General features: G+C 39.1%; 1 protein-coding gene across 1 annotated transcript in view; it reads right to left on the reverse strand.

The window, feature by feature from the left end:
- CPED1 (cadherin-like and PC-esterase domain containing 1) overlaps window positions 1-25,741 on the reverse strand; it is a 168,605-nt gene that overhangs the window by 10,559 nt on the left and 132,305 nt on the right. The window contains exons 20-21 of the mRNA XM_010581312.1: window positions 15,108-15,225; window positions 8,235-8,371 (exon numbers count right to left, since the gene is read on the reverse strand). Of these exons, the coding sequence (XP_010579614.1) occupies window positions 8,235-8,371; window positions 15,108-15,225 (255 nt within the window). The remainder of the gene's footprint in view (window positions 1-8,234; window positions 8,372-15,107; window positions 15,226-25,741) is intronic.

The raw sequence follows: 25,741 nt of genomic DNA on the forward strand, positions 1-25,741 counted from the left end.
CTGACAAATCAAGCATCTCTGTATGTGGAGACCACAAAACTTAACGTGTTTTTTTTAATGTAACTGCCCTATTTTTAGTGGACAGGACTAGCATTTCCTCCTGCAGAAGAGGACGTGTAAGCAATGACAAGAGTCCAAAGGGGAAGAGAACTCAGGTTCACTGTCATTTGCCAATGAAACTGTGTGCATAGTCGGTTATTACCACAGTCACCTCAGCCAGAAATCCACATAGAGGAGCATAAATGTAAAACTGGGAGTCAGAAACCCCATAGATCCATAACACAGTAACAGCCCAGTTCTCTGCACAGGGTTTCTCCTACCTGCTCTGGCACCCACCCTCTAAGTTGGGTTTTTGTTGTTTGCTTTCTTAATTTGATTTGGGGTTTGATGCTTTACCACTTCCACCTTGAATATTTGGTTATGCAAATAGAATTCAGACTCCACAAGATTACATGTTCAAGAATACATTTCCAAAGCTTCTCTTAGAGATTTCATGTGGTGAAAGCATCTTGGACTCCTCTCATCTATCACATCTCTATTTATCTGTTCCCTTCAGGAATGACACAGTTTTAGGAACTGATTCCAGTTCCCACTATGAACCTATTGTGATTAAAAATAAGCCACAACAGTGTACCAATGATGGTTCCCACAGAGCAGAAGCAGTTTCAGGTGAACATAACCTATCTGGTGGCAGGGCCAAGAATAGGCATGACAATGACTTAAACTTCCCATGCCTTGCCCATCATGGACTGCAGAGAAGCCCTTGATAGATTATGTATAGTAGCAAAGAAATTAAAACAAGCACTAAGCACATAGAGGCTCTTTTACCTCCTGTCCTGGACCTCTCAAAGCTGCTTCATAGAGTAAATTCTTAAACAGCTGCTGTTCATGCTTGTACTGCACAAGCACTCCTCTCACATGCAAGGGGATTTCCAACTCTTTTCACATCGTGTCAGAAGAAACCTCTTTAAACCAAGCATAACATGACTCACAGAAGTCAAGGATCCTTGGGTCCTTGGAAGGCCTGGTTAGATATTCTTTCTTTCCCTCTTCTGACAGACTCAAACATGCACAATTAGGAAGACAGTCCATGCTTACAATATGTCCTAATTTTAAAGTAGGTTAACTTGAGGTTTTAAACAACAATTCTTTTAACTTGCAAAATCTGTTAATCTCTCCGGTCTGTCTATATCTATGTATCTTTAATCTCCATTTCATAAGTCCATCACTGTAGTATCTAGATGTGTATCTATTTAAAAAGCAGTTCTCAGATATTAGCAGGCAAGGATATCATTAACTTGCAATGTGGGTGAGAACATTTCTGTAGAAACACAACACATCATTAGCAGAATAACAAACAGGCTCCACCAGGTTACACACATAGAGCAGTTGGTAGTACATGCTAGATTGTTTCTCTTCTACTTCTAATAACATACAATACCATTTTGTTATCACTGCACATAGGGACTTCTAATTGCAAAGGAGCATATTCAGCTATTAATTACACTGATTTGGCAGATGTGGCATTTTTAATTCACTCTTCATTCTACTGTGACTAAGATTCAGATAGATATTTTCTTCTTCTAACTGTATTTGGTCTAATCTCATCTACCACTGATTTCAAACAGCAGAACAACACCCTTCATGGAAAAAAAGGAGAGAAGAACCACGGTGAAGGCCAATGAACATGATGCACAGATGTCTTGCTTTGCCAACATTGTGTATTCTCTAGCAATTTAAGTGTGAAGTGTCATTCTAAATATTCCCAAAGTCTCAAACATTGCAGAGCATCAAAGACTGAGATTGACTCCTCAGTCTCCTTCCCATTTTTTTATGTCAAAATTAGAGCAAATCATACAACACCACCACCCCATCCCACCCCCCACCCCCATTTACATGATTCAATACTTTAGCATTGTAGGGCTTTACAGTTTCTACACCTACACACACACACACACACAAGTGGTGGATCCATGAATGAGTTTTCAAGGCTGTGCTGGGGTACCTAGCTGGCCAGGTCTGCGGATGGGAGGGCACTATGTGCAGCCATTTAGAAAACCAGTACCAAGAGAGACAAGTTAGGGACGATCACCTCTTAAAAGTGGCAGTTCTAGTCTGTAAATGGCATGATGCTGGGCACCATAGGAAAATATCAGGTGGGCCTTAGAATAGTACTGTTGTTGTTGTCCTGATGTTTTGAGAACATGAAGGGGGTGACAGGAGTCAGAGCAGATTCCTTTAGAGTAGTCAGTATAACTGTATGAAACAGATAACTGTTAGGGCCCAGACATCTAAAAAAATTATCACAAGACTGATGAGACTGCCCACAGCCCATCTTGGAAAGAGTGAGTTCTGAGCCTCAGAATATCTCCATTTTCACTCTTAAGTGAGCTTCTTATGAGGAGGTAAAGCAGAAGCTCAGGAGATCAGATCAGACAGCTAATGCTATTGAGTGTCTGAGTGTCCATGTGGGAATGTACACTTGTTCCTAGAAGAAGGTGTGGCTGAGCCGGATGAGTCAGGAGTGAGACAGATGGCAACATCACATTGGTGAGGAAGACAAGTTGTTTCACTAGGGAAATTAACCTGAACACTCAGAAAGTCTGCTAAAAGAATAGTCAAGACTTGATGTAAGTGGGGAAGAGAGAAATGAGCCAAAGTGGACTTGTGGTTGTACGGAAAGCCAGACCAAAAGTGTAGGTCATCCTCAAAGATGTCAGTCAATTATAGCAACCATGTTGGCTTTCAGTCAAGAAGCCTTTGACTGTTCAGGTAAGTATGAGCCATACCAGGACTGTATCTCTGGAATCAAGCAAATCTGTTTAACTCCAGCTACGTCTTTCACAGTGAAATCACAGCATTGTTGAAAGATATGTCATTAAAACCAGGACTGCATTATGTGAAACCTATGGTCCCTGCCCTCCAGTCCTGATGGAGAGCTCTGAAGTCTGTTTGCAGTCTTCATGAGAAGGTATCAGCAGTTTGGGGATTTTGAAGGGAATGCTCTCCCGTAAGTCCAGAGAAGATGTCAGATAGAATGATATGCATCCCTTGTAATCCAGTGTATCCAGTGGATGCACAGCACATCACCAGCAAATCCACACACAAAGCATCCATTCATTAAGACCATGTCTGCATCCAACAATCTGCTTCTAACTATTGGATCAACCATGCTATGAGACATGTAAATCCTGGAAAAGTAAACAAACTCTTCTTTTTCTTTTCCCTAAAAAAAAATTGAGGTTGAAGAAGAGGACATTTGTAGGTAATCCTACCTGCTTTTCAAACTGCCCTTGTGCGAGCTGGCCAAGCACATTTTGTTGGGGTATGCAGGCCATCAGAAAGCACCTTTCAAAGTCCACCTTTTGCAAGTCAGCTTCATTTTCAGCAAATGCTTGGAAGATGCAAAGGCTAAAATAAGCAATGTTTAGCCCCAGCAAGAAAATTTATGTCCTTCAACTAACCCAAGAGCTTCAATGAATTCCAATAATCACTTAGTGTAATTGAATGTGTGGTAGCTATGGCCACATTTATTTCTATATGGTTGCATGAACTTACTGTAGTTGTGTGTGTCACGTGGTATTTCATATAATTTGAACCAAGGGCTCTAGGGATGATTCTGTATTTAGCTCTATGACGATAATGAGCAAAATGATGGCTCAGGTGTGTAGAATATGCCATATCTCATTTTCCTTACAGTCTGGCACAAGGCTTAGTCATGTACTGTTCAGGTCAATGGGGCATTTGTCTACAGGATGACTAAAGGATCAGACATACATAAGGTTATAATTTTACCAGACAAAACCCAACGCTTTCACACAGACAGATGTTTTCAGTGTCTTCTGTTGCAAATGTTTTGTGTGAAAAATTCCATTATAGCTTAAAGGCTTTAAAAGATTGTGTAAGCATAGTGGAATTCACTTCTCAACCAGACCTATCATTATAAATTAACCACACTTAGGAAATTTAAACACCTGTAACTCCAAAACACTACTTAACTCTAAAATATTATTAAGAAATTTTAAGTTAAAATTCCTGTTTTAACAGCTGAATTTTAAGTACTTCAGCAAATATTGCCTTTTCATATTTCCTGTTCTTAATTACACATGACTCAATGGTACTTTATTATAAGACTAAACTCTGAGTAGTATTTCTCAATGATAAACAAAATACATATCCCCTCTGCTATTGAGGCCAGCTTTCTATACGCTGCTAATTGGATAAATAATTACCTGTTAGAACCCCTTTTCCTTCACCCATTTTTTGAAGTTCTTGCACAAAAATCAAAGCATCATGTCTTAACAGAATTGTATAAATCTTACAGCAAAAACTCATTAACCACAGTTACAGAGGATTTTGTTGAGCCAATATAATACAGATATAATATTTTTATTATGATTGCTTCTCTCTTTGATTCTATTAGGACATACATGTGGACCTCCCTAAGAACAACACAGCCTGCACCTTGTTAGCCTTAGTAAGAGTTTAAAATGGAGGAGAAAAAAGACTGCAGATATTAAAAGTGGACTGAATGAAAATCTACTCAGCTAGAATCACCTTAGCCTCAACACTTCAAAATTTTCCTGTTTACTGTGTCTGAAATGCAAACATATGTCTGACTAGTCTTGCTAACACATCGTAAAGCAAAATAAGGCCTGAAACTGTTTTTGTGGATGTATATCCTTTCTCATGTCTCAAACAATCTGAGTGTTATTGTTTCGCTACAGGTGGTCTTATGTTTTTATGAAACAGAGACAACTTAGCTCAAACACAGACAAAACCAAACTAATTTTGCACACAACTAACATGCACACAAACAAAAACAGCAGTTAATGATGATGTGAAATCAATTGGAAGTCATAGCCAGGGAAAATGGATTTCTGTCATAGAGAAAGGAGATGACAATTTTAGAGATGAGCTCTGAAAAGCAAATCAATTTTAAAATAAGACATGAAAGCAGCCTGGAGTTAGAAAACAAATTAGAAAGCATTTTTTAGGGCTTATTTATGATGCAGATAGGAAAGAAAGGCTCTGTTTGGGTGACCATAAACATATTTCAGAAACACTGAAAATTTCATAAAAGAAATAAATAAGCAAGAGACACATCTGAATGCTGCATTTTACTGTTGTTCTATGAAACATGAGAAAAACAGAATGATTGCACTTAAAGGTACATGTGCTGCATTTCAGCCAAAAAGAGCATTCCCTTTACATATTATTTCATTAATTCCTGAAGTGCACCCAGATCATGGACACAGCACAGCAATGGTTAAGTCATTGCATGCTTCCCTTCACATTCATTAAAAGTAGAAAGACAAGTAGGCTTTTTCTTTTTTTCATACAAAACTAATAGGGGAGCATAAGAAAACAGCCTGCAGTTATCATAGTTGGAATTTGACAGCGACATAAAGATTAACACCTCCTTTTTAGAAGAAAAGACATAATCACAGACACTTATGTTGTTTATAATGTCTTGTCACGATGTTTTTAATTGTAAGAAGTAAAGCCAGTGGATCAGAATAGTGAAACCCAATTATATTTTTTCCAGGACAAAAATCAGAGACGTCAGCCTAGTGGATCACAGATGTCTTGCTTTACCTGTAATTCCTGGTGAAATCTTGCATGACTCAGAATTTTTTATGAAGGTATTCAGAAGTGAAATTCAGTCACAGAGGACTGTTAGTGTTGTGATGGAAGGTATGATGTCATTTGACCCAAAGATGCTACAGATATACATGTCTCTGCTTTCCTGAGGAAGGATTGGTAATTATGTGGGGTGTATGGAGGTCTTACTGCCTTAGTTCAGAATAAACTTTGAGCAAGAATCCAGATGTAGATCATGATACATGACTCCTTTGTAAAGGATTTTAAACTCCAGAGACCGAAGTTACACAAGCTGAATATTCAAAGTGTGGTGGCATACTAAAAAACCCCAGAATACAGAGGCACATAGGTTAGTTGAGCCCATTTTGAGACGTGGACACATGAGTGAGTTCTGTTGTTCTTAGCTAACTTCAACAAATGACAATATAAATCAAACTGCATTCTAGATCATCTCAGTGTCCTCACTTGGGTTGATGATTTTTGCCCTTACGTTTTGCACTCATGCTTTTTTTGCAGTCTGCTTACATTTCTAGTGTTGAAACCTTCCGCTTATTTTATTATGGAAACTATGATGTCATTAGTTTGAGAAGTCAGTGATCTCTGTAGTGCTCAAAGACAAGATATATAATGGTTTGAAACTAATATCACACATTAGGAAATACAAATATTTATAGATGGTTACCGAAATCTCTTGTGTACTAAAAATGTATTTGTTCACAAGAATTATATCTTGCTGGCTACTCAATAGCCCCCTTATAAAAGATCCAGGTTGCTTGAACATATATAATAGCATACAATGCAACTGACAGGCAAAAGTCTCTTTCACTGAGCACCTGAAAAAAAAACACCTTCTTCTACTACATTGCTTAGACTGTGTAAAGTAATTCTAAAGTTTCTCTTAATCATAGGCAGAATCAGGACCTTATCACCCAAGCAGAGGACAATTTTTAGTCATCTGACTTAGGTATGAAGAAAGTCTTTCTTAGTTCTTAAGTTCTACTGACATGAGGGAGTTGGTCCAGGCTCTACATTTATTGTTTTGGTGAAGGAAACAAAAATGCTATTGCAAAATGCCACACAAAACCACTGCAAAGTGATGACAAAAATAACATCAGAGGGAAAGATATCGGAGAAATATACCAAAAGGGGAACATGCGCTAGAGTGATGACGTTAAAAGAATAAACCAGTTACATAGACATCTGTGCAAAGGTAACAGGAATGATTCAGCAGATTTCTACAGAGCAGTGAAGGTTATCAGACAATGACGGAAGACTTTTGCAGAAGATGCAGAATGGGAAACAACTGCAATTAGTTTTACAGAGATTTTTCTTGCATGGCGTTAGTGTAGATCACATAGGATCTGGCTCTCATCTGACACTAGAATAGATCAGTGACCTCAGAGAGTCAGAACATAGTGGAATTTGAATTAAGAAATCAAGCTCACAAACATTTCATATAGTTGGTTTTAACGGACCCTTAACAAATGCTGTCCTGTTTTTGACACTGGTGAATGTGAGTGGTCGGATTCAGGAGGCAGGAACATCAGCATAATCCTCCCAGCAATACCCTGGCAATCCACTTCCTTAGCGGCATATTGTTCCTCTGCTATCCTTCAATTGTCTGACCAAAGGGTGTTTGCTTATTGAAACAGCCCGATGTCTATGGAAATGAAAGACCAAAGCAAAGCTATGAAATTCTTCTATATTTTTTGCTGTGGTCAATCCAGAAGTGCTTGTTTTGTACATGAGGAGCAAATCAGGCTTCTCCTCTGTCATATAAACCTATGGTTTTTTAGAAAAATATGTTAGGAGAAACCCACAGCCCTACAGTAATGGAGAAAACCACAGGCAGGAATAAAGCCAAATGGCAATGAAGGACTTTGTGCAGGACAAGAAATTCCCAGAAAAGAAGGAGGAAATGTTAATTGAAAGACTATTATTTTTGTATTTGTCTATACAGAAATGCTCTTGGATTTTATCAAAATGCCACTTTTAGTTACTACTTTCTTACCTGAACAATACACTATAAAAATCTTGATAACAATTAATTACTTACTTTCTGGATACTTGTATCCTCAGTAAGGTACCTGAGCCTCAGATCAGAGCTCTCTCTCAACAGTTTTACAGTCATAGCATGCTTATTAAGGAGACCTTGTATTTCCAAGCAATCACCTTAGAAGCTTCACTACAAGAAAAGAATGTGCAAGAAGACTTGGTAAGATTAGTGTGCACAAGCAATGCCATGCATTAGGTATGCAGCAGAAGAAACCCAACTTGCATGTCAAGTGTGAGACAAACTGTGACAACAATGCAAATCCATCCTCCATTTACGGTCCTTATGTACTCACTGCAGGTCTACCTGGTAACCACATACACCGTAGGTCTTGAAACTCCGCTGGTGTGACCTAAGCTCCCATGTGAAATGGCAGCAGACAACTGTGTCTGCGTATGAGGCTAAATTATGGATAACGGTTGGTTTTCGTCCCCGTGGTTTTCCATCCGAATCTTTTTCCAGTTATAATAAAAAGGGATTTTTCTTACACATCAATCATAAAATTGTTTTTAAAGCTTCAGGACACTAAACCTCCAGGTAAATAAAAATGAATTTAAATGTAAAATCTGTTACGTACCCTTCTGCCCTCCACACAGCGCTGGAGCTCGGGCTTGGCTAGCACTGAGTATCGGCAGCCGTGGGGCTGCCACGTTATTTCTCTCCAGTCGCAGGTCCTGTTGTCAGAGCAGCTGAGGCAAGGGACAATCCACTGCCCTGGAAAACAGCAACAGGATGTCAGTACCTCCCTGTATTTTTGTGAGTAGCTTTATTATACAGCAAGTGAGATATTTTTTGAGTATTTTGTCATGGGAGTTTTCCCTATATTAAATGTCCCCCAACCCTTTGAAGAGACTATTTCTTCCTCTGTGTTATGCCCTTTTCATTTAGCTATGGTGGGAGTTTTTCCTTTCCCTGAAAGAGCTGCAAACGCTCAAATTTGACAGTTGTTTGTGGGTTTGTTTCCCAGTTCCTGTTGCCTTTCTCATAGCAGCTTGTCCTTTCTCCACAGAAGGGATATGAGAAAGGGAAAGGGGGCGAGGAGGGTGAATGCAAAAAGAAAATACTTACATTCAGAAGGGTCTAAAGACAAGATTCATTCTTATCTACAACTAAACATCTAAAAGTTGGGTCGCTGGTTGAAGCTAGACTTTGAGAGCCCCTTGACAGAAAAATGAAGCAAGAGAGGCTGACTTCCCCTCGAAAATACTTATTTCTTTAACTTGTGAGAATTCAGAGGACTGTCCCAGGTTACACATATACATTTCGAAGGTGAAAGTAAGGTGAGATGAATAACCTATGTGATTTATTACAGCCTGATCCCTATTTTCAAAAATGATTTTGCAGATCAGGAGCATAAAGTGGGATTACCAAAAGTCAGTGGGTTTTAGGCATTTCTTACCTAAGGTTGAATGGTTTTGTTATTTTGGTTTTCTAAAGCTGTTCATTTCCAAAATCCTACAGGAAGTCTGAGGGATTTAACTTCTGAAGGAAGACAGAAAACTTTTTAGCTGCCTTTATATTCAGATCAATGCAAGAAACGCTTTTTCTAGCCCACAAAGGTGTATCATCCTGACAATATTTCCCAATGTCTGTGTAGCTCTGCTAGCAAAACCTGCGTTTGCTCTGATTAAAGGCATTACACGAGGAACACCACGGAGGCCCCCAGGTCCTTGTGTCAATGCTATCAGGCCTTGCTAGCACAGCGGGGTTTCTCACCACAGCCCAGCAAACAGCTCCAAAAGCAAATGTTTGCAGAGTAGACCTGGCCTTAGAGTTCGTGACTGTCACTGCTACCAGACAGCAGCTCCGCAGCCAGCTGGGTGTGCTTTGCTGTGTGTGATTGATAGATTGCTGCTGCACAAGAAGCCGGAGCAAAAAACCAAGGCTGCTGCCTATCGACTTTTATCAGGCTGGGGACCGAGTGGGAGGCTGGCCGAAGCAATCCTGCAGATCCCAGCAGCCTTGGGAGAGTCAGCTGCTACCTCAGGAGCAAGGGAATTTCCAGGGAGGCAGCCTGCGCTCGCACTGAGCAAGTCCCAAGCGAGTATGTTTTGGCAAGTAGCAGGGTGAGTTGTTTTAGCAGATAAAGAAGTCCTAAATAAAAGCACCAAGAATTGTTTGTACGAGAGCCCGCGCTGGTACGTCTAAGGGCAGAATATATCCCACCGCAGCTCCATCTGCTGCGTAGCCTGCACAGCTGCTGCTACTTCTGCCCTGCGCAGAACACGCTCACCCCACCCTCAGCTCCCCTTGCAGATGATGTGCAGCAAATAATGGCAGACGGAACCTAAATAAAAGCCTGGACCCTGACTTTGCCACGCTGTGGGTCAGTAAGCATAACCCAGCTCCCCCGGTTCCCATGGGCGCAGGTGCCTCCTGAAGGCTGCCGCTGGGCAAGCAGCCCGGTTCAGCATGGAGGAAGGCGGGGAAGGAGGGATGCTCAGGACCATGGTGGTGGGGTGCAAGCGGGGAGACGGAGCTGCCCAGCGCCCCTGGCTCAGAGGAATTTCAAACTTGCATTGTCTGTGTCCTAATCACCCAGCTGTTTGTCCTTAAGGACAACGCTCCCCACTCTTCTTATCAGCTGAGGACCACTTTAAAATTCAAAATTCATTAGGACAGTAAAATAGCGTGATTGTAGCCTGGTAATTTGGGGCGGGAGAAGAGAGACCTGAACTTTGGTCCCTGGGCAAGATCCTATGTATACTTTTTATCTAGGGGTTAAAGTGAATCTTTATCTAAAGGTACACAGTGGATAACCAGGCTCTGGAGCAGGGAGTGCTTTTCCAGCTGAATATTCTGCTCAGCTGGGAAACCGAGGGCTGAATTTAGACAATTCCTCTTTCTTGCAGCCTCCAGTGCCGGCCATTGTGAATCCCTTCCTCACGCTGGCCCTCCCTTGCCTTTGAGGTCCCTTGCTCGAGGTTGTGGCCTCCTGGCCACCACTGGGGCTAGGCTTGCTTTGACCCCCCAAGATTTCTGTCGTCACTTGTGGATCTTGCCCTCAGCTCCCTCTGCACCCCCTTTGCAATCCATGGCTAAAGGACCATTCCCAGCTTCGTAGCAGTCGTACGAAGAGACAGAAAAGTGCAAGGTCTCAGATAACGCAGCAATAGGTGCCATGCAAATACCTTTTATTGCTTTGTGCCTTTTCAGTAACAGAGCAGGGACAGAATGGTTGGTTGGTTTGAGGTCTGGACTCTGAGACTACCACTACTGTAGCGTTCTTCATAAATGATCTGAAAGTTGGTTTGGGCAGTGGTTCACATTTAAAAATTATATGAAAACTGGGCAGGTTTTTTCCTGACGTTGTAATTTTTCTTTCAAACCAAATACATAAAAGTTCTGGCAATGTCTACAACATCTGAGATCCCTCATTTTATGGAATTTTCTTCTTAACATCCCACACATTTATGAGCTGATCTGGTTTTAGGTAATAAACGAGAAAAGTAGAACTATATAAAATGAATATTGAGAAGCTGAGACATCTGAACAATAAAAGTTTAAACTTTGGCAACAGAAAGTGATAAGTACCTTTTGAAAAGCTTCCTTCAAATAGTTTGTTTGATTTATATTCAATAGCTCTCTAGGTATATTAAGAAAAAAATAGATCCATTTTTGGCATATGCTAAAGGTTAGTGGCAAGTGTAAAAAAATTAGAGATTAAGGATATATGGAGATAAACTCATGTTTATAGGAAGCACTGACATTTAATGCTAACAGAATAGTTGTAGTTTTTACATTTACATAGATTTTTTAAATGAGGCATGTAAATTTACGCATTTTTAATCCAATTATTATGAACTTTTCCTATTGTAACTTCACAACAGTTAGTCAATGCATTCTAACCTTCAAAAATAAGACTGTGTTAAAAGATAAAATGAATCTCGTATGTAAAAGAACACAACAATTAACAGTGAAAAATTGCAAACAATCAATATTAGTTTGGAAATTAAGCTTATTTTCTATTGCAATTATAAGTTGCTTTTTCCCCATTTATATAAGGTAGCAGCACACAATGCAGCTTTCAACACCATTTCCATCAGCCTGCATTTTGTGGTGCTTCAGCTAAAAGAGTTATCATTGGCTCTACCAGGCAAGGGAAAGTTTACCTACAATTCAATGAAAGAGCAGGAAAGAGAGAGCTGCTGTTAGTTTATTCAGAAATTAAAAATTGGTAAACCCAAAGTTTTATGAAAGCCTGTAAGTAGGAGGTTTCCACAGGAAGAATGAAAGTAAACTGGATTTTTGGCTCATTAGAGCAATTTATCAGTCGCATACATAAATCTTCTGCTTAAGATATGAGATTAAACATTACCAGTACTCCCAAAGACTGCTCTCCTAAAATGGCATGAAAAGAAATATACTTTTAAAATAATTTGTTAGGACTGTTTACTTTGTATTTAAAACATATTAGCCCAAAGTTAAAAGTTTTAACCAATAAAGGCTGTACACTTAATTTGATAGTTTTGTTTCTTCTTTCAGCTTCTTTTATTTTTATTCAACCCTTCCCATTGTCATAGCCACAAAAACACATATTTTGCTTTCAAGATCAAAATCAAAGTTTTTCTCTAGTGCTAAACAATTATCCATATAAAAAGAAAAGAATTTTCTAAACTGACAGCTCAAAATTTAAATATTTAACCTACACTGCTGCTAAAGATAGTTTGTTGATTTATGACTAGTTTACTTTTACATTTGGTATCTATTTGGCACCCTAACACTTTTAAAAAACTTCTTCTCCTTGAATAGGCTATAGAAATATTTTTTTCTTTTTCTTTTAGCTGCATTTATGAAAAGTAAAACTAAAATTATTTTTAAAAGCACACAATTTTGATGCTACAGAATAAATAGCCTTAGACCTACAGACTTATGTCCAAACTGAAATTTACTGTTTGTAACCAAAGGAGACACTCATTTGGTTGAACATCAGTTTATGTCTCTGCTGGACCCAAATCCAGATAGTGGTCGAATGCAAAGAGAGAGCTTGTACAGAATTATGTTAAACTGGATACAGTTGTAGAAAGTGTGGAAACTGGGATACAACTAAAACGTGCACGTCACAGCCATGAGGCAGAACATTAGAAGTTAAGCTGTGGTCTCTTACCCACCAGATTTTGTAACTGTCTGCAAACCAAATTTCCACAGACTGCAGTAGCCGATTCACCTGCAGGAATTTAGCACAACTTGGGGTCCTCATGGTCTCTATCAAATTCTCTCTCTCTCTGAAGAGCCAAACACATGGTTAATGCTTGCTGACTTCTGTATTATTGATAACACAGCAATACTGAAGAAAGACCTAATTTTCCTGTGATAGCCTCGTTCAAACACCATTGAATCAAAGGGGATTTTCTGAAGGGAAAAGGATTTTTGTTGCCATGAAAACTGTAATTTCATTCCACGATCTAAAAAAGATGGAAAGAGAGAAACTTCCCTGGTTGAATATTCCAATTTGCATTTATTGATTTTTTTAAAAAAAGAGAGAGAAAGAAATCGTGTAAATTAAGTGCGTATTTGGTAAAACGCTGAGCTTCCTCCAAAGACTAATGCCATGGTGACTGGGACAGGAGGAAGCCAGTTCTGCCTTTTGGTTAGACCCTGAACTACTGTCTCTGCACTGCATCAAAGGACTAGAAGTGAGGTGTGAAATCTTGGTTGTACTGAACTGCAAAGCAGACTTCTAAGTTCTACCATTAATGTCAGAAGAACTAAGGTTTCCTCTCTCTCTCTGCCGCTCTGCCTCAGCCTCTGCCTGCGTATGCACAAACACCAGCGTCTGCCAGCACAGATCCATTTTGCTGTGATAGTACGTCAGTATCCCTACACAACTAAGCTGCTCCCTGGCGTAAGAACAGTGCATGACGCTGCCTTACTTCTGCAGAAGTTTTAAGTTTTCTTCTGAGAGGAAATGACGCTGCTTGGCTTCTCTGAAAATTTAACTTACTTAAGTAGAAATGTTGCTGCTTTAGCTGGGAATTTGCAATTGCTCCCGTATGTGTTAGGAAAATGTTCACCGCCAGGATTGGGATATCATTCGGTTGTTACAAATTTGGAATGATTTTCCACAAAAAGCCATGCTTTCCAGTTCCATTTGGAAGTTGTGACATACATTAAAACTATACAGCCACTTGTTGCCAGATACTGCAAACCCCAGTTCTAGGGTCATTAGACACCTCTTGGCAATCTTCACTTTATAAGCAGAATTTTTTCTTCCCTGTTTAATACATTTGTCCTTTGAGACTACATCTCCTGAAGTTTGTTTCCATTTTGATTGTGTATATTATTCACAATAAGGCTGTAAAAGATATTTTATATTCAGCTTCACTTAGCTAGATGCAGTATTCAGAGGAAGCATGTTATGTATCAGGAGAAACAGACTGTCTGCCCCAGAAGGACTCTTCTGCAGATTTGGTTTGGGCTTTTTAGTCAGGAACTTTATGTCCTGATATAGTAACATAGGATGGGTTGTGCTTCTTTATGATTCACAACTTGCTGTGTGATTAAAATACACTGCTAGGTACAACAGTGTCTCCTTTGTGTGTTCCCTTCGTATAACACAAAATTAATATATGCCTCTGTTTCACATGAAGTGATGCATTCAGGCAGTTCCCACATTCCTTTTACTTTGTATTGATTATTCCATGAGTTTGTGCAAATTGTGCTGTGAGAAGCTGCTCCTATCTATGGCAAGATAAAAAATACAGTTGTGTTAGTAGACCATACAGGAGTGTGGGTTTTTTTCCATTTGTCTAATGAAGAATTGAACAAAATTACTTATTGTCTAATCCAGCAACAATTTAAGCTATGAATAAGACTGCATACCTGAGCAGTCCTGGGGATTACTCAGATTTGTTAAAGTACACTTGCATAAACCTTCATGCAGCTGTGACCTAAACATGAATACCTGTCCAACAATCTGTTGTAATCTGAGTTCTCAGTAAACCAGAGAGATGTCTTGATTGTATTAGTTATTGTATAATGTTTGATTTGTCCATCTTGTTTTTTAAGGTATCAAGATATGTAAAAACACACACTTTACTGTTTGAAATTGTAAACTGTTTCTCTGTTTCCAATATAGAAGTGGAAATATAAAATTCAAATGGATGAAAATGTTGTGTTCTTTTTCTAAAGCTAATTTTCATTTTGAGTAGATAATCCCTTCCATTTAGAATAAAGCACTTCTATTTTAAATGGTTTTGATGGAAATATTTCAGTGCATTTTAAAGCCTACATGACAATAACACAAGCAGTGGTGGATCACTGATTAGAAACTTATTAAACAAAAAATTGTTATGTAAACTAACCTGATTTTAAAAATTTATAACTATTAAAAGTGATTAGTTAGCGTGCATAGGTTAGTGTGTGTCCGTAGAAAAGAGGAAACGTTTCTAGTTTTACTTTGATGAGGTGCATGAGTTAATTCTCAGAAGAAAGAGGATTAAGTACAAACCTTTTGTATCTCCAGCTTCACAGGTTTTAAACACCGTCTGTGAAATTGCTGAGAGGTATTCAGGAGACAGAGGCTGCAAGCCACAGGACTCCTCTGGACGAATTCGAGAACCACAGTCCTGAAAGAAAATGAAATCTGTGAAAATGACAGCACTGCACCCATCCATATGACTTTGAAATCCTCTTCAAGGACATTTAAAGAGGAAAAAAGTTATTTGGGGTTGGTTCTGCAATTCATTCATCCTTTGCTCTTCAATATATATTTTTAACATGAAATTTAGAATCCTTTTTCCATTCAGACAATGGTTTTGTAATAAATTATCCCAATCCCCAGTAAATGTACAAGATACTACATTTGCTAAAGATATAAGAAAATTTATTAGGGCAAATACATATAACATCCATGTAACATCACATTGTCTCTACTTATTGTACAATCTCTACCTATTTGCCCTTAGCAATTTTGTATGCATATCTGCAGTCATATGGAATACATTTCTCTGATGACATGCCCCAAATTAGCTTCAGGAGATAGAGGTGCATAAAAGAAAAGAAAGAAAAAAGAAAAATTTCAAGGGGAAAATGTTTGAGCTAGTAGAATGGTTACAAAAACTTATTAGGGGTACTGAAGGAAAGGATTTAATAGAACTATGAATCTGATCTCCTTGTGGGTCTTCATGTGAGGTGTAATCCATAGTAAACCTCAGACACTACCATAAGGGTAACATAAACAGTGGACATATTTATGTTTAAAAACATTCACCTTTTAATTAATTTTCTTCATAGAAAAGAATCTGACCTTTTTTCATGTTCTAGTTAAAGAAAGAGTTCACTAAGACCCACAATTAACACAGAAATATTTTATCTATATTTATGCTTGGACACAGAAATGTGGACTGGTTATTAAATCAACAGAATGTAGTAAAGAACTAGAGACCGCTAATGCAATGGCATACACTGTAAACACATTTCATAAGGAGCTGAGTTGCTCACATTTTGGTAATTTCTGATAAATTTTATAGGCATTAACAGAAACATACAGGAGAATTAATTAATGCCAGATGCCTAAAAAATTAGCAGTAACAACCTGGAATACCAATCAATCAATTTGAAATAACTTTCTTAAAATTTGCAAGTGAAAAGTGTTATTGGCTTTTAGAAAACTTGATCGTTATTCTTTATGGAAGGCCAGAGGCGCCGTCAGCTCCCCAAAATTTCAGACGAAATAACCAGATAAATAGTGATTCCTTACCATAAGTTTTAGCACATGTGGGTTCTTATATTTTAAGTAATGGGTTATTTCAACTTTGTGCCTTATAGTTATAATGTTCAAGCATCCACTGACATGATATAAACGACATTGCAGCATTTGTGACATCTGGCAATTCTTTCGGTAATTTTAGGCATCTACAGCATCTATGGCTGCATGAGTTGCTCATTCTAGTTTTCCTTTGTCGTTTGTGCAGGGAAATTGCATTGCTAGGACACATTTTTAATCTGTTTTAGATGTGCACTTCAGGAAAAAATGAATCACATCCTAAAAATGCCTTTCTCCCTCAACTGTAACAAGAGTTTAGAACAATTGAGAGGCATATATCTACATTAGTTCAGATGAATTTTTCTTCAAATTACTTTGTAAAAATACTCATCCTCCATACTGCATTGCCCAAACTGGTGCTATTGCCAGTTGTTCCATCAGAAGATAGGAGCATTCTGGGGTCAGTGTTAGCTTAAGAAATAGTGTCTACTATCTCATATTTCGTTGTCTAACCCACACTTCTGTATTCTGATAAGCTTGCCAGAACACAATGAGGGTTTTTTTCACTAAACCCAAAAAGCTATAAAACTGGGACTTAAAATAGTGAAAAAGATCATTTTGTGACAAAGGAGAAAATATTATAAATATTTAACCATGGCAATCATTATTTAATGTGCTTTTATTTTTAAATACTGTATGAAAAATGCAGTTGTGGCCCTTTCTGGCTAAATGGAATAGTAGTCATGGTAATGTTCAATAATTCAAAATTTGCCTTTTTAAAGAATTGCATATGCTTAGTACTACTAATTAGTTACAAACAAACTACACAAATGGAAACACCTTTTTACTGGAGCGTCTTCATTTCCAGAAGGAGTATTCTTGAAACCAAAAAGAATAGTAAAATGTAATTTCTCCAAAAAGTAAAAAAATATTTCATTGGTCTTTTCTTCACTGACGTATGTGGATTTCTACTCTTATTTTCTAAAATGATATTAAAATTGGTTCAGCAACTGTCATGTAATATCTTTCACTGTTTCCATGAAATTATGCTACATCTAGGATGCTATGCCTAAATTGGACCAATGAGCAAATGACAATTATGTCCTAATATTGTCAAGGTGAAACTTGGTAGTTAGTAGGATATGTGCCACTGATATAGATGGACATAAGAATCCATGCTGGAATTTAGTAAATACAGGTGGGTCTTGATTATGCAATCAAAACCCAAAGTGAAATAGTTGTCTCACCATTATTCTGATCTCAATTATTCTGACCTCATTAAATTCCATGGTGGAAAAAAAAATTACTTCAAAGGTTTAAGGTCATTTTTGTGCACAAAAAGTCAGAGAAATGGTAGATATGTGTGGGTTCTGTTGTACAGTTGTCCTGTTCTCTTCTTAATGCTCTATAACTAGCGAAAGCTGTTATGACAAAATGAATGGTACGCTATCTTCTAGTGTTAAACTGTGATGTTGTCTTGGAGCCTCTGGGTCTGGACACACTGTACAGCTATTTGACAGTACTACTTCAACTAACATTAACATCAGAAAGCTTCTACCTTGCAGTAAAACAATTTGCACAGGACTTCACAAGAAAGCCTGAAATTCCTGAATGTGCTGCCATTGCTCTCAACATAGTGCTGTAAAATAACTTAACAGGGATTTTCTTGTTCATACCTCTGCCCAGGGTATGTGTTTAAATAAACAAAAATTGATTTTAATTGCATTCCTTGGACAATATCATTAACAACAGTTTCATGTGGCTGATTTATTACTAATCACAATCAATACGCAGGTCAAACTACATCACCAATTCCCTTCGACTTCATTGTGTTTTCAAAGTATGCAAACCATGAATTTTAAAGGACACCGCTTGTGTTTAATATGTAATTCACATCTAAAACTATACAGTTATGAGAGATTGTGAATCACTGAACAAGCCTTATTTGTTTCATCTTTACTTTTGTGGGAGACCAATCCTTTATCATTATTGACATATTTAATATAATGTGCAAAATGAATCTGTGACAGCTAGAGATTTACCACAGCCCCACCAATGTACGGCACATTAAGGGCTTTTCTAACCGCATGCAGATTTCTTAATGTTTTCTTCAGGTACTGCAGTGACATGACATCCTTCTTGCCTTGCCCAAAGATGAAACATCTTGTGATCTTAAGTATGTTTACAAAAGATCACTCATGGCAAAGATGAGAGCCAGACATGTAAACTTAAAAGATAGCTCTTGCTCTGGTCTGCTCTCCCTGCAAACCTTCATTTTTAGAAGGCAGACATAAAAAGGCCCTTGAAATGTCTGGACTAGAATCAAAAGAAAAATTCCCCTGCGTTACATACTTCAGTGCACAGTTAGAATCAACTCTTTATAAGACTGGTTTGGCATTTTACTAATAAACTGTCTTTTATCTTTACGGAAGATTTTCTGGACACTAGCAAATAAAAAAGGAATAAAGCTTTCCTCTGTACATCTAGATAGCTTTCAGTCAACATCAGTTGATACTTAGAGAGTGAAGATTTCTGGAGTCCATCTGCTGTGTGAAATGAGAATTGTTTCTGTTCAGACTACACTACAGTGAACTTGATACTTCATAGTTTTAGCCTTTAAGAGATCACACAGATTTTTGAGCCTGCTACTTTACAGTTTTCTCTAATTATTAATTTGGAGCTGTTAATGCATATGTTATTTCACTTATTTAGAGTCTAGGTGTCTGATTTAATAAGAATTTTGTTTGTTTAGCTCAGCTTTCAATAACTGCACTATATTTCCTCTCAATTATATACTTATGCATATGCATATACATATACAAACATAGTTTCACTCAGGTGTACAAAAATATTTAAAAAAACATACCAGTTTTAAAATCATACAGATGTGTGTGAGAGAGAGACATAACCAAAGCTGCATAAAGATGATCCACACTTATGCAGCTAATATCACAGAATGAATGTCATATAGAAAATACCATTGTAGCTGCAGTTATGCTTTAGATTAAGAAATCTAACTTAACTATTAATGGATTTTTAATTGCTATTGTACCTTTTTCCCACCTCCACCCTAAGAATGATTACTCTGAAATTGCAGTAATTGCCTACAGATTAACCCAATAAGCTTCCACCAAACTGGAGGCAGTTAAAAAGAAAGAAGGTAAGAAGGCCATGATTTTCCTGGGAAAAGTCATATCGAGTAGGGATAAATTGTTCATCTGTGTTCGTCTGAACGGTCAGTGCTCCAGCAGTGACAGGGCACCACATTACAAAAATAAAGTTACTTTTAGCATCTACAGCTGCTGCTACCTGTCAGCTTAAAAAGGCATTTAACATAGGAAGGTAGGATTTTCAGAATTTTTCTGGAATAACCCAACTCTGTCCATTCAAAGCTGGTGCTACAACTGTCATTTTCAGTGGAAGTAGACTTATGCTAATGAATTGAACGCTCTGGAAACTCCCACCCAGGAGGCCTGTATCTAGGCTTTACACTCAGCCTTCTCAGTAAAAGTCCTTCTTGCATTTGCATTAAACCCCATAGCGATCAATGAGACTAGTGGGCTCAACGCTTTGAGAAACAGGTAATTTCTGCTTCGGTACTCATGTCTGAAATTGCACCAGCCCAAATCACTGAAGACTACCCCCACCAGACTAATAAAGGATCAGCATATCAGAATGTTTTAAACTAAACAACAAGAGAAATATAACTAAGCTCACAGGAATTCATTACAACATTGCATACAACCAACATGTAGCCAACATCCTGCATCTTTTTAACATCCAGAGCCCACACGTGTCTGGGAACTAGTGCATGAGATAAACCTCATGCACTAGTTCTTGGCAAGGAAGGGAGGAGACCGCTCCATCCACCAAGCTCTGACCCTGCAGTCCTTCGGGCAGCGCTGCCCATGAGCCTGGCAGATCACCCAGCCACCTCCCCTGAGGCACCGCAGCCCTGCCTCATCTTATGATGCTGCCAGGGCCGCCTTATTTCTTTTGACTGTTTACATTTTAGACGTGACAGAACAAAGCTTCCTGCGAAAGAGGTAATTTTGAACGCTTTTCTGTTGGCCTTTGTAGGCTCGCTGACTTAACTTTATTTGATCTGGTTCTATTTAAGCTGACCCAAGTTTCTCATGAAATCCTTTCATATCTCTTTAGTCCATCTTTTTCTAGTATTTTACACATAACTAAAACTGGATGAAAAGTGATTAAAAATGATGCTATGGAAGGAATTCTAATAAAATTAGTCAAAGAGTGAGCTCATGAAATAGTGAAATTGTATCTTATTGCTAGGGAATAAATTGTGAGCAGATGGATTAGTTCCACTCTATCAACTTTATTAATATGGCAGTAATAAATGAAGGAACAGTTGGCATATTGACTTCTATTCAACCGTCTCCCTCTGTTCGGCTGCATTATTCAGTGATAGATGAACCTCCAAAGATTCAGAGGTTCAGGCTGGTTCAGTTTAATATCCAAATTAACTAGATTGAAGTGAAACTCCTGGGTGTACAAAATAGGTCTAGAAAGCTCTCACAAGGAGAGAGGCAGAAATTTCAGTTCACTACTGCTTTTGGCTGGAAAACAATGACTATTATTATTCATCAAGCACTGTTTAAGACATAGATGAAGACATTGCCTACATCAAAAGACACACAAACCCATTAAGCAGAGAATATAGGATTAATGGGTTGAACGGATGCAGTAATACATCTGTGTGTTGCAACCATGTTTTAATGGAAAGAAACTGCCACCACTGTGTTTTGTAAGGAACCTAATGTGTTCCATCTGCAAAAATGGGATAATATTTCCCCAATGACCCCAAAGGCATTGTCACAAAAAACACATTAAAAGACTATGTGATGCTCAGCTCCACACAGATCTGGTAGGGGCCATAAAAAACACTTTAGAAAAGGAGCCTGGGCACTCCCAGGGCTGGAACATGCAGTGCACAGATATTAGTAGGAGACTGGGAACGATATGAAAAACTGAGATACTGGCCATATTGTCAAGGCATGGTGGAGACATCAGAGAACAGTTTGAAATGTGGACGAAGTGCAGCCATCAGTCTAAATTGCTTTCAAGTTCTTACTAGTGCTATTCATGTTGTTGCTATAATTCTTATTACTTTGTCTTAAGAATACAAGCATACCATGAATTGCAGGATTTTTCTCTCGGTCACAAACTTCTGCATAGAAAATTTTTTTTGTGAATAATGTCACATGCTTTAACCAGTGATGGAAGAATGTCATATCTACACAATATCTTTACTATCTGTTAAAGAGCTTTTGAAAATCCCAGTAGGTACCTCTCTACAGAGATGACTGCCTCAAAGCACATACAGATTATATAGACATATAAATTTCATCTTGACACTTAGAGCAGATGCAAAGTGGCTTCCTCTGCACTGAGAATGCTAACCTCACAGAAAGCTAAGAAACTGTTCTGAGAAATAAGCACTACTTAGAAAGAGAAAATATTGCAAGTTTCATATCACTATTTTAGTATCTTTTATGTGTGTGGAGAACATAAAAGAATTCTTTCAAGCTATGAGGGATTTTGATTCAATTTCATTTTACATCATGTTTAATACTGCACACGATGTCAGTTAGACCCCCTATCTGCCTTTCTGTTCCCAAATAGTCAATAGTTCAAAGTTCTGCATTTGTGAACCATAGAACAGAAATACTCACATGAGGGCTAAAAAGCATGACTCTTAATCTAGCTGGGACTTGTGAATTATGATTCTGAACAGCTCAGAGATGCAGAAGAATTAGTTGAATTAACTAACTTTGATAGTGCAAGAAGCAAGTATTTTGTGTGATAACAAAAGGAATTATTAGGTATTTATGGTTCTCTCTCAATAAAGTGTTGATATGGCCCTGACTGTTTTCCCTACTAATTAGGTAAAAAATGTACTATATTAGCTGGGCTTGTGGCTATTTTTAAGGAGCATTCTCTTCTACCCTCCCATGTTCAGGGTATATGGCATTCACAGTTCACATTGCAGAGAGATCTATGCTCTACACCTTCCTATGTGCAAGAGGCACTTGAGCTCTAGCCTTGTCCCTTTGATTTTAGACTAAGACCTTTATACCACAGCCATGATGAACACAGCAGAACTTCTCAGACTGAACAGCTATCACTACATTCAGAAAGTAAGGTATGAGAAAAAAATAAGTTGAAAAGCATTACTCTTCATTCATGAATTCTGAAATTGAGATACTCTGACAATGAATGCAATGCATTGAAAAACATATGTTAGCCAAGGACTCAGTCCAGTGAGCTACACATCTGCTAAAGCTACTGTTAAAGCTGCTTTTCGCAGTAAGCAAGGCTTGTGGATTTGAACTCAGTGTTTCAGGGTGTACTGTACCAAAAGTACTTCTTTCACACTTTTAGCACAAAATCCTGTAGACTTTGCAAGAACATCTCTTAACTGTACTTAGGGCTTGGGGCATACTGAGCTTAAGATTCCAAGGAAAGATTTCATAGAATCATAGAATAGTTTGTGTTGGAAGGGACCTTAAAGATCATCTAGTCCACCCCCCCTGCCACGGGCAGGGACACCTTCCACTAGACCAGCTTGCTCAAAGCCCCATCCAACCTGGCCTTGAACACTTCCAGGGATGGGGCACCCCTAACCTCTCTGGGCAACCTGTTCCAGTGCCTCACCACCCTCACAGTGAAGATCTTCTTCCTTACATCTAATCTAAATCTACCCTCTTTCAGTTTAAAGCCATTACCCCTTGTCCTATCACTACATGCCCTTGTAAAAAAGTCTCTCTCCGGCTTTCTTATAAGCCCCCTTTAAGTACTGGAAGGCTGCTGTATGGTGTCCCCAGAGCCTTCTCTTCTCCAGGCTGAACAACCCCAACTCTCTCAGCCTGTCCTCATAGGGGAGGTGCTCCAGCCCCCTGATCATCTTAGTGGCCCTCCTCTGGACTCACTCCAATGGGTCCATGTCCTTCTTATGTTGGGGGCCCCAGAGCTGAACACAGTACTCCAGGTGGGGTCTCATGAGAATGGAGTAGAGGGGGAGAATCACCTCCCTCGACCTGCTGGCCACGCTTCTTTTGACGCAGCCCAGGATATGGTTGGCTTTCTGGGCTGCAAACACACATTGGCAGACCATGCTGAGTTTCTTGTCAACCAACGCTCCTGTCCTTCTCCCCAGGGCTGCTCTCAATCCACTCATCGCCCAGCCTGTATTTGTGCTTGGGATTGGCCCGACCCATGTGCAGGACCTTGCACTTGGCCTTGTTGAACTTCATGAGGTTCACATGGGCCCACCTCTCAAGCCTGTCAACGTCGCTCTGGATGGCATCCCTTCCTTCCAGCATGCCGACTGCACCACACAGCTTGGTGTTGTTGGCAAACTTGCTGAGGGTGCGCTCAATCCCACTGTCCATGTCGCCAACAAAGATGTTAAACAGCACTGGTCCCCATACCAACCTCTGAGGAACACCACTTGTCACTGGTCTCCACTTGGACATCAAGCCATTGACCACAACCCTCTGAGTGTAACATCCAGCCAATTCCTTATGCACTGAGTGGTCCATCCATCAAATCCATGTCTCTCCAATTTAGAGACAAGGATGTTGTGTGGGACAGTGTCAAACATTTAGGATGTTTGGGTCCAAGTCACAACGCTGCCTCTCATTTTCTGTATCGGCTTGGGCAGATGACTTGGAGCTCCATCCAACGCCACACCCACCTGTAATGTATCATCTCAAAACTCAGTTGCCACCATCCTCCTAAGTGCCTAAGTTTCTCCTAGTGGGCATAGGCAAAACCACCCATAGCTCAGCAGAGCTATGTAAGTAAGTCAGCCCCTTTAGCCCTAACAGAGTTCAAAACTACCTTTGCCAACAGTGTTTGATTTGATAGGTGTCCTCAGGACATGCCACTGGGAGTGTGAGGTGCACAAAGCATTAACTGGTATTTCCCTGGTAGAACATTTCCCTGTGATACAGCAAACATAGTTTAAACTGCCTCTTTTAACTGATTTCTAGCAGAGATTTCAGTTCAAGCTCCCAATGTCTTTCTTCCAGTCAGTGGGCTATAGGCTTTTCTGGGCAGTTCTGTCTCAGTCTCTCCCAAGGAAGCTGTTTGCATTTGCTTTACACATCTAATTAAATCCTGACTTGTAAGGAGCCTTGAACCTGCTTCACCCGCAGGCTAGATGTGTGTAAAAAATGTAGGGTGAAACTGGACGGAGGGAGCACCAACAGGCTCCCTGCTAACTGTTATGTGAGAAAGGACCAACTGAAGTATGTACTTAGCTCCCTGAGAGAGCACGTGGCAATTCAAAGTGGAGGACAGGCTCTCCTGTAACCCAAGACTGGATGTGTAACTCCCAGAGAAAGGTACACTTAAGATACATTCCTTTCTGTACGATTTTCTGCATGGCAATACATCTGACTCCCTAATCACTGTGCTGGCTCATGTAGAATCTTATTTCTACAAGCTGAAGTTTTCTATTTCAAATTTTAAAAATGGTTGTACTCAGACACTTTTTTGAGTGTGCTTTCTTCCCCCAGTTGTATCAGATATTCTACTATAAAAAAAAAATTAAACCTTTCTCTGCAAGCTTTACCTCACTAACACTCCCTACACAATGCATAAGGAGCCTAGTTACACTGCTTGGACATGGTGTTTATCCCTAGGCCTCAGGATGCTTAAATCTCTTTCTTCCCAACTGATTGCCCTGGATTCTCCTGCACATCCCCTGAACATGAGAAAGGGAATGTAATACTGCCTTTTTTTCAACAAAATATTCATGATGAATAGCAAGCTGGTGACTGCCAAACAGGATGCAAAAGAACTAAGTTCTGCAGTCCAGTTCAATAGCAGTACTGATTTTGCTTCTTTTTTTGTCTTCTCATTTAAAAAAAAAATAAAAATTGGAACATTGGGATTTCCTTTCTTAATCTAAATTGAGCTTAAACTGGCCTAAAGGATTGAAAAGGTAATAGTGAGCTGTGGATGGACTGACAGCAATATTTCAAGAACTGTGTTACATTGGGCAAGTAGACAAAAACAAAGCTAAGGAAATAATAAATAACTTGACTAAATACAATCATTAAAAAAGCCAGAAAAGCTTATTACTTTATTTATGTTATGTTGGCTGCAGGGTGAATTGAAATGGTTTTTGTTTAAGGAATTAGTGCACACGCTGTTTTATATAGAAATTGTTTTCCGTGGCATACTAGGCCTTGGAATACACATCAGAGCCATGCATGGACTGGGGAACATTGAGGAAGCCACTAATATAGGCTCAGAAACACCGAGTGGAAGACTTCTGAAACTGTTTCCAGACAATGCCAAAAACCCCAGTGAGTTCCTGCCTTTCATGTAAAGACAGAGTCTAC

Source organism: Haliaeetus leucocephalus, unplaced genomic scaffold, assembly GCF_000737465.1.
Source record: "Haliaeetus leucocephalus isolate CR32 unplaced genomic scaffold, Haliaeetus_leucocephalus-4.0 Scaffold763, whole genome shotgun sequence".
Lineage (NCBI taxonomy): Eukaryota > Metazoa > Chordata > Aves > Accipitriformes > Accipitridae > Haliaeetus > Haliaeetus leucocephalus.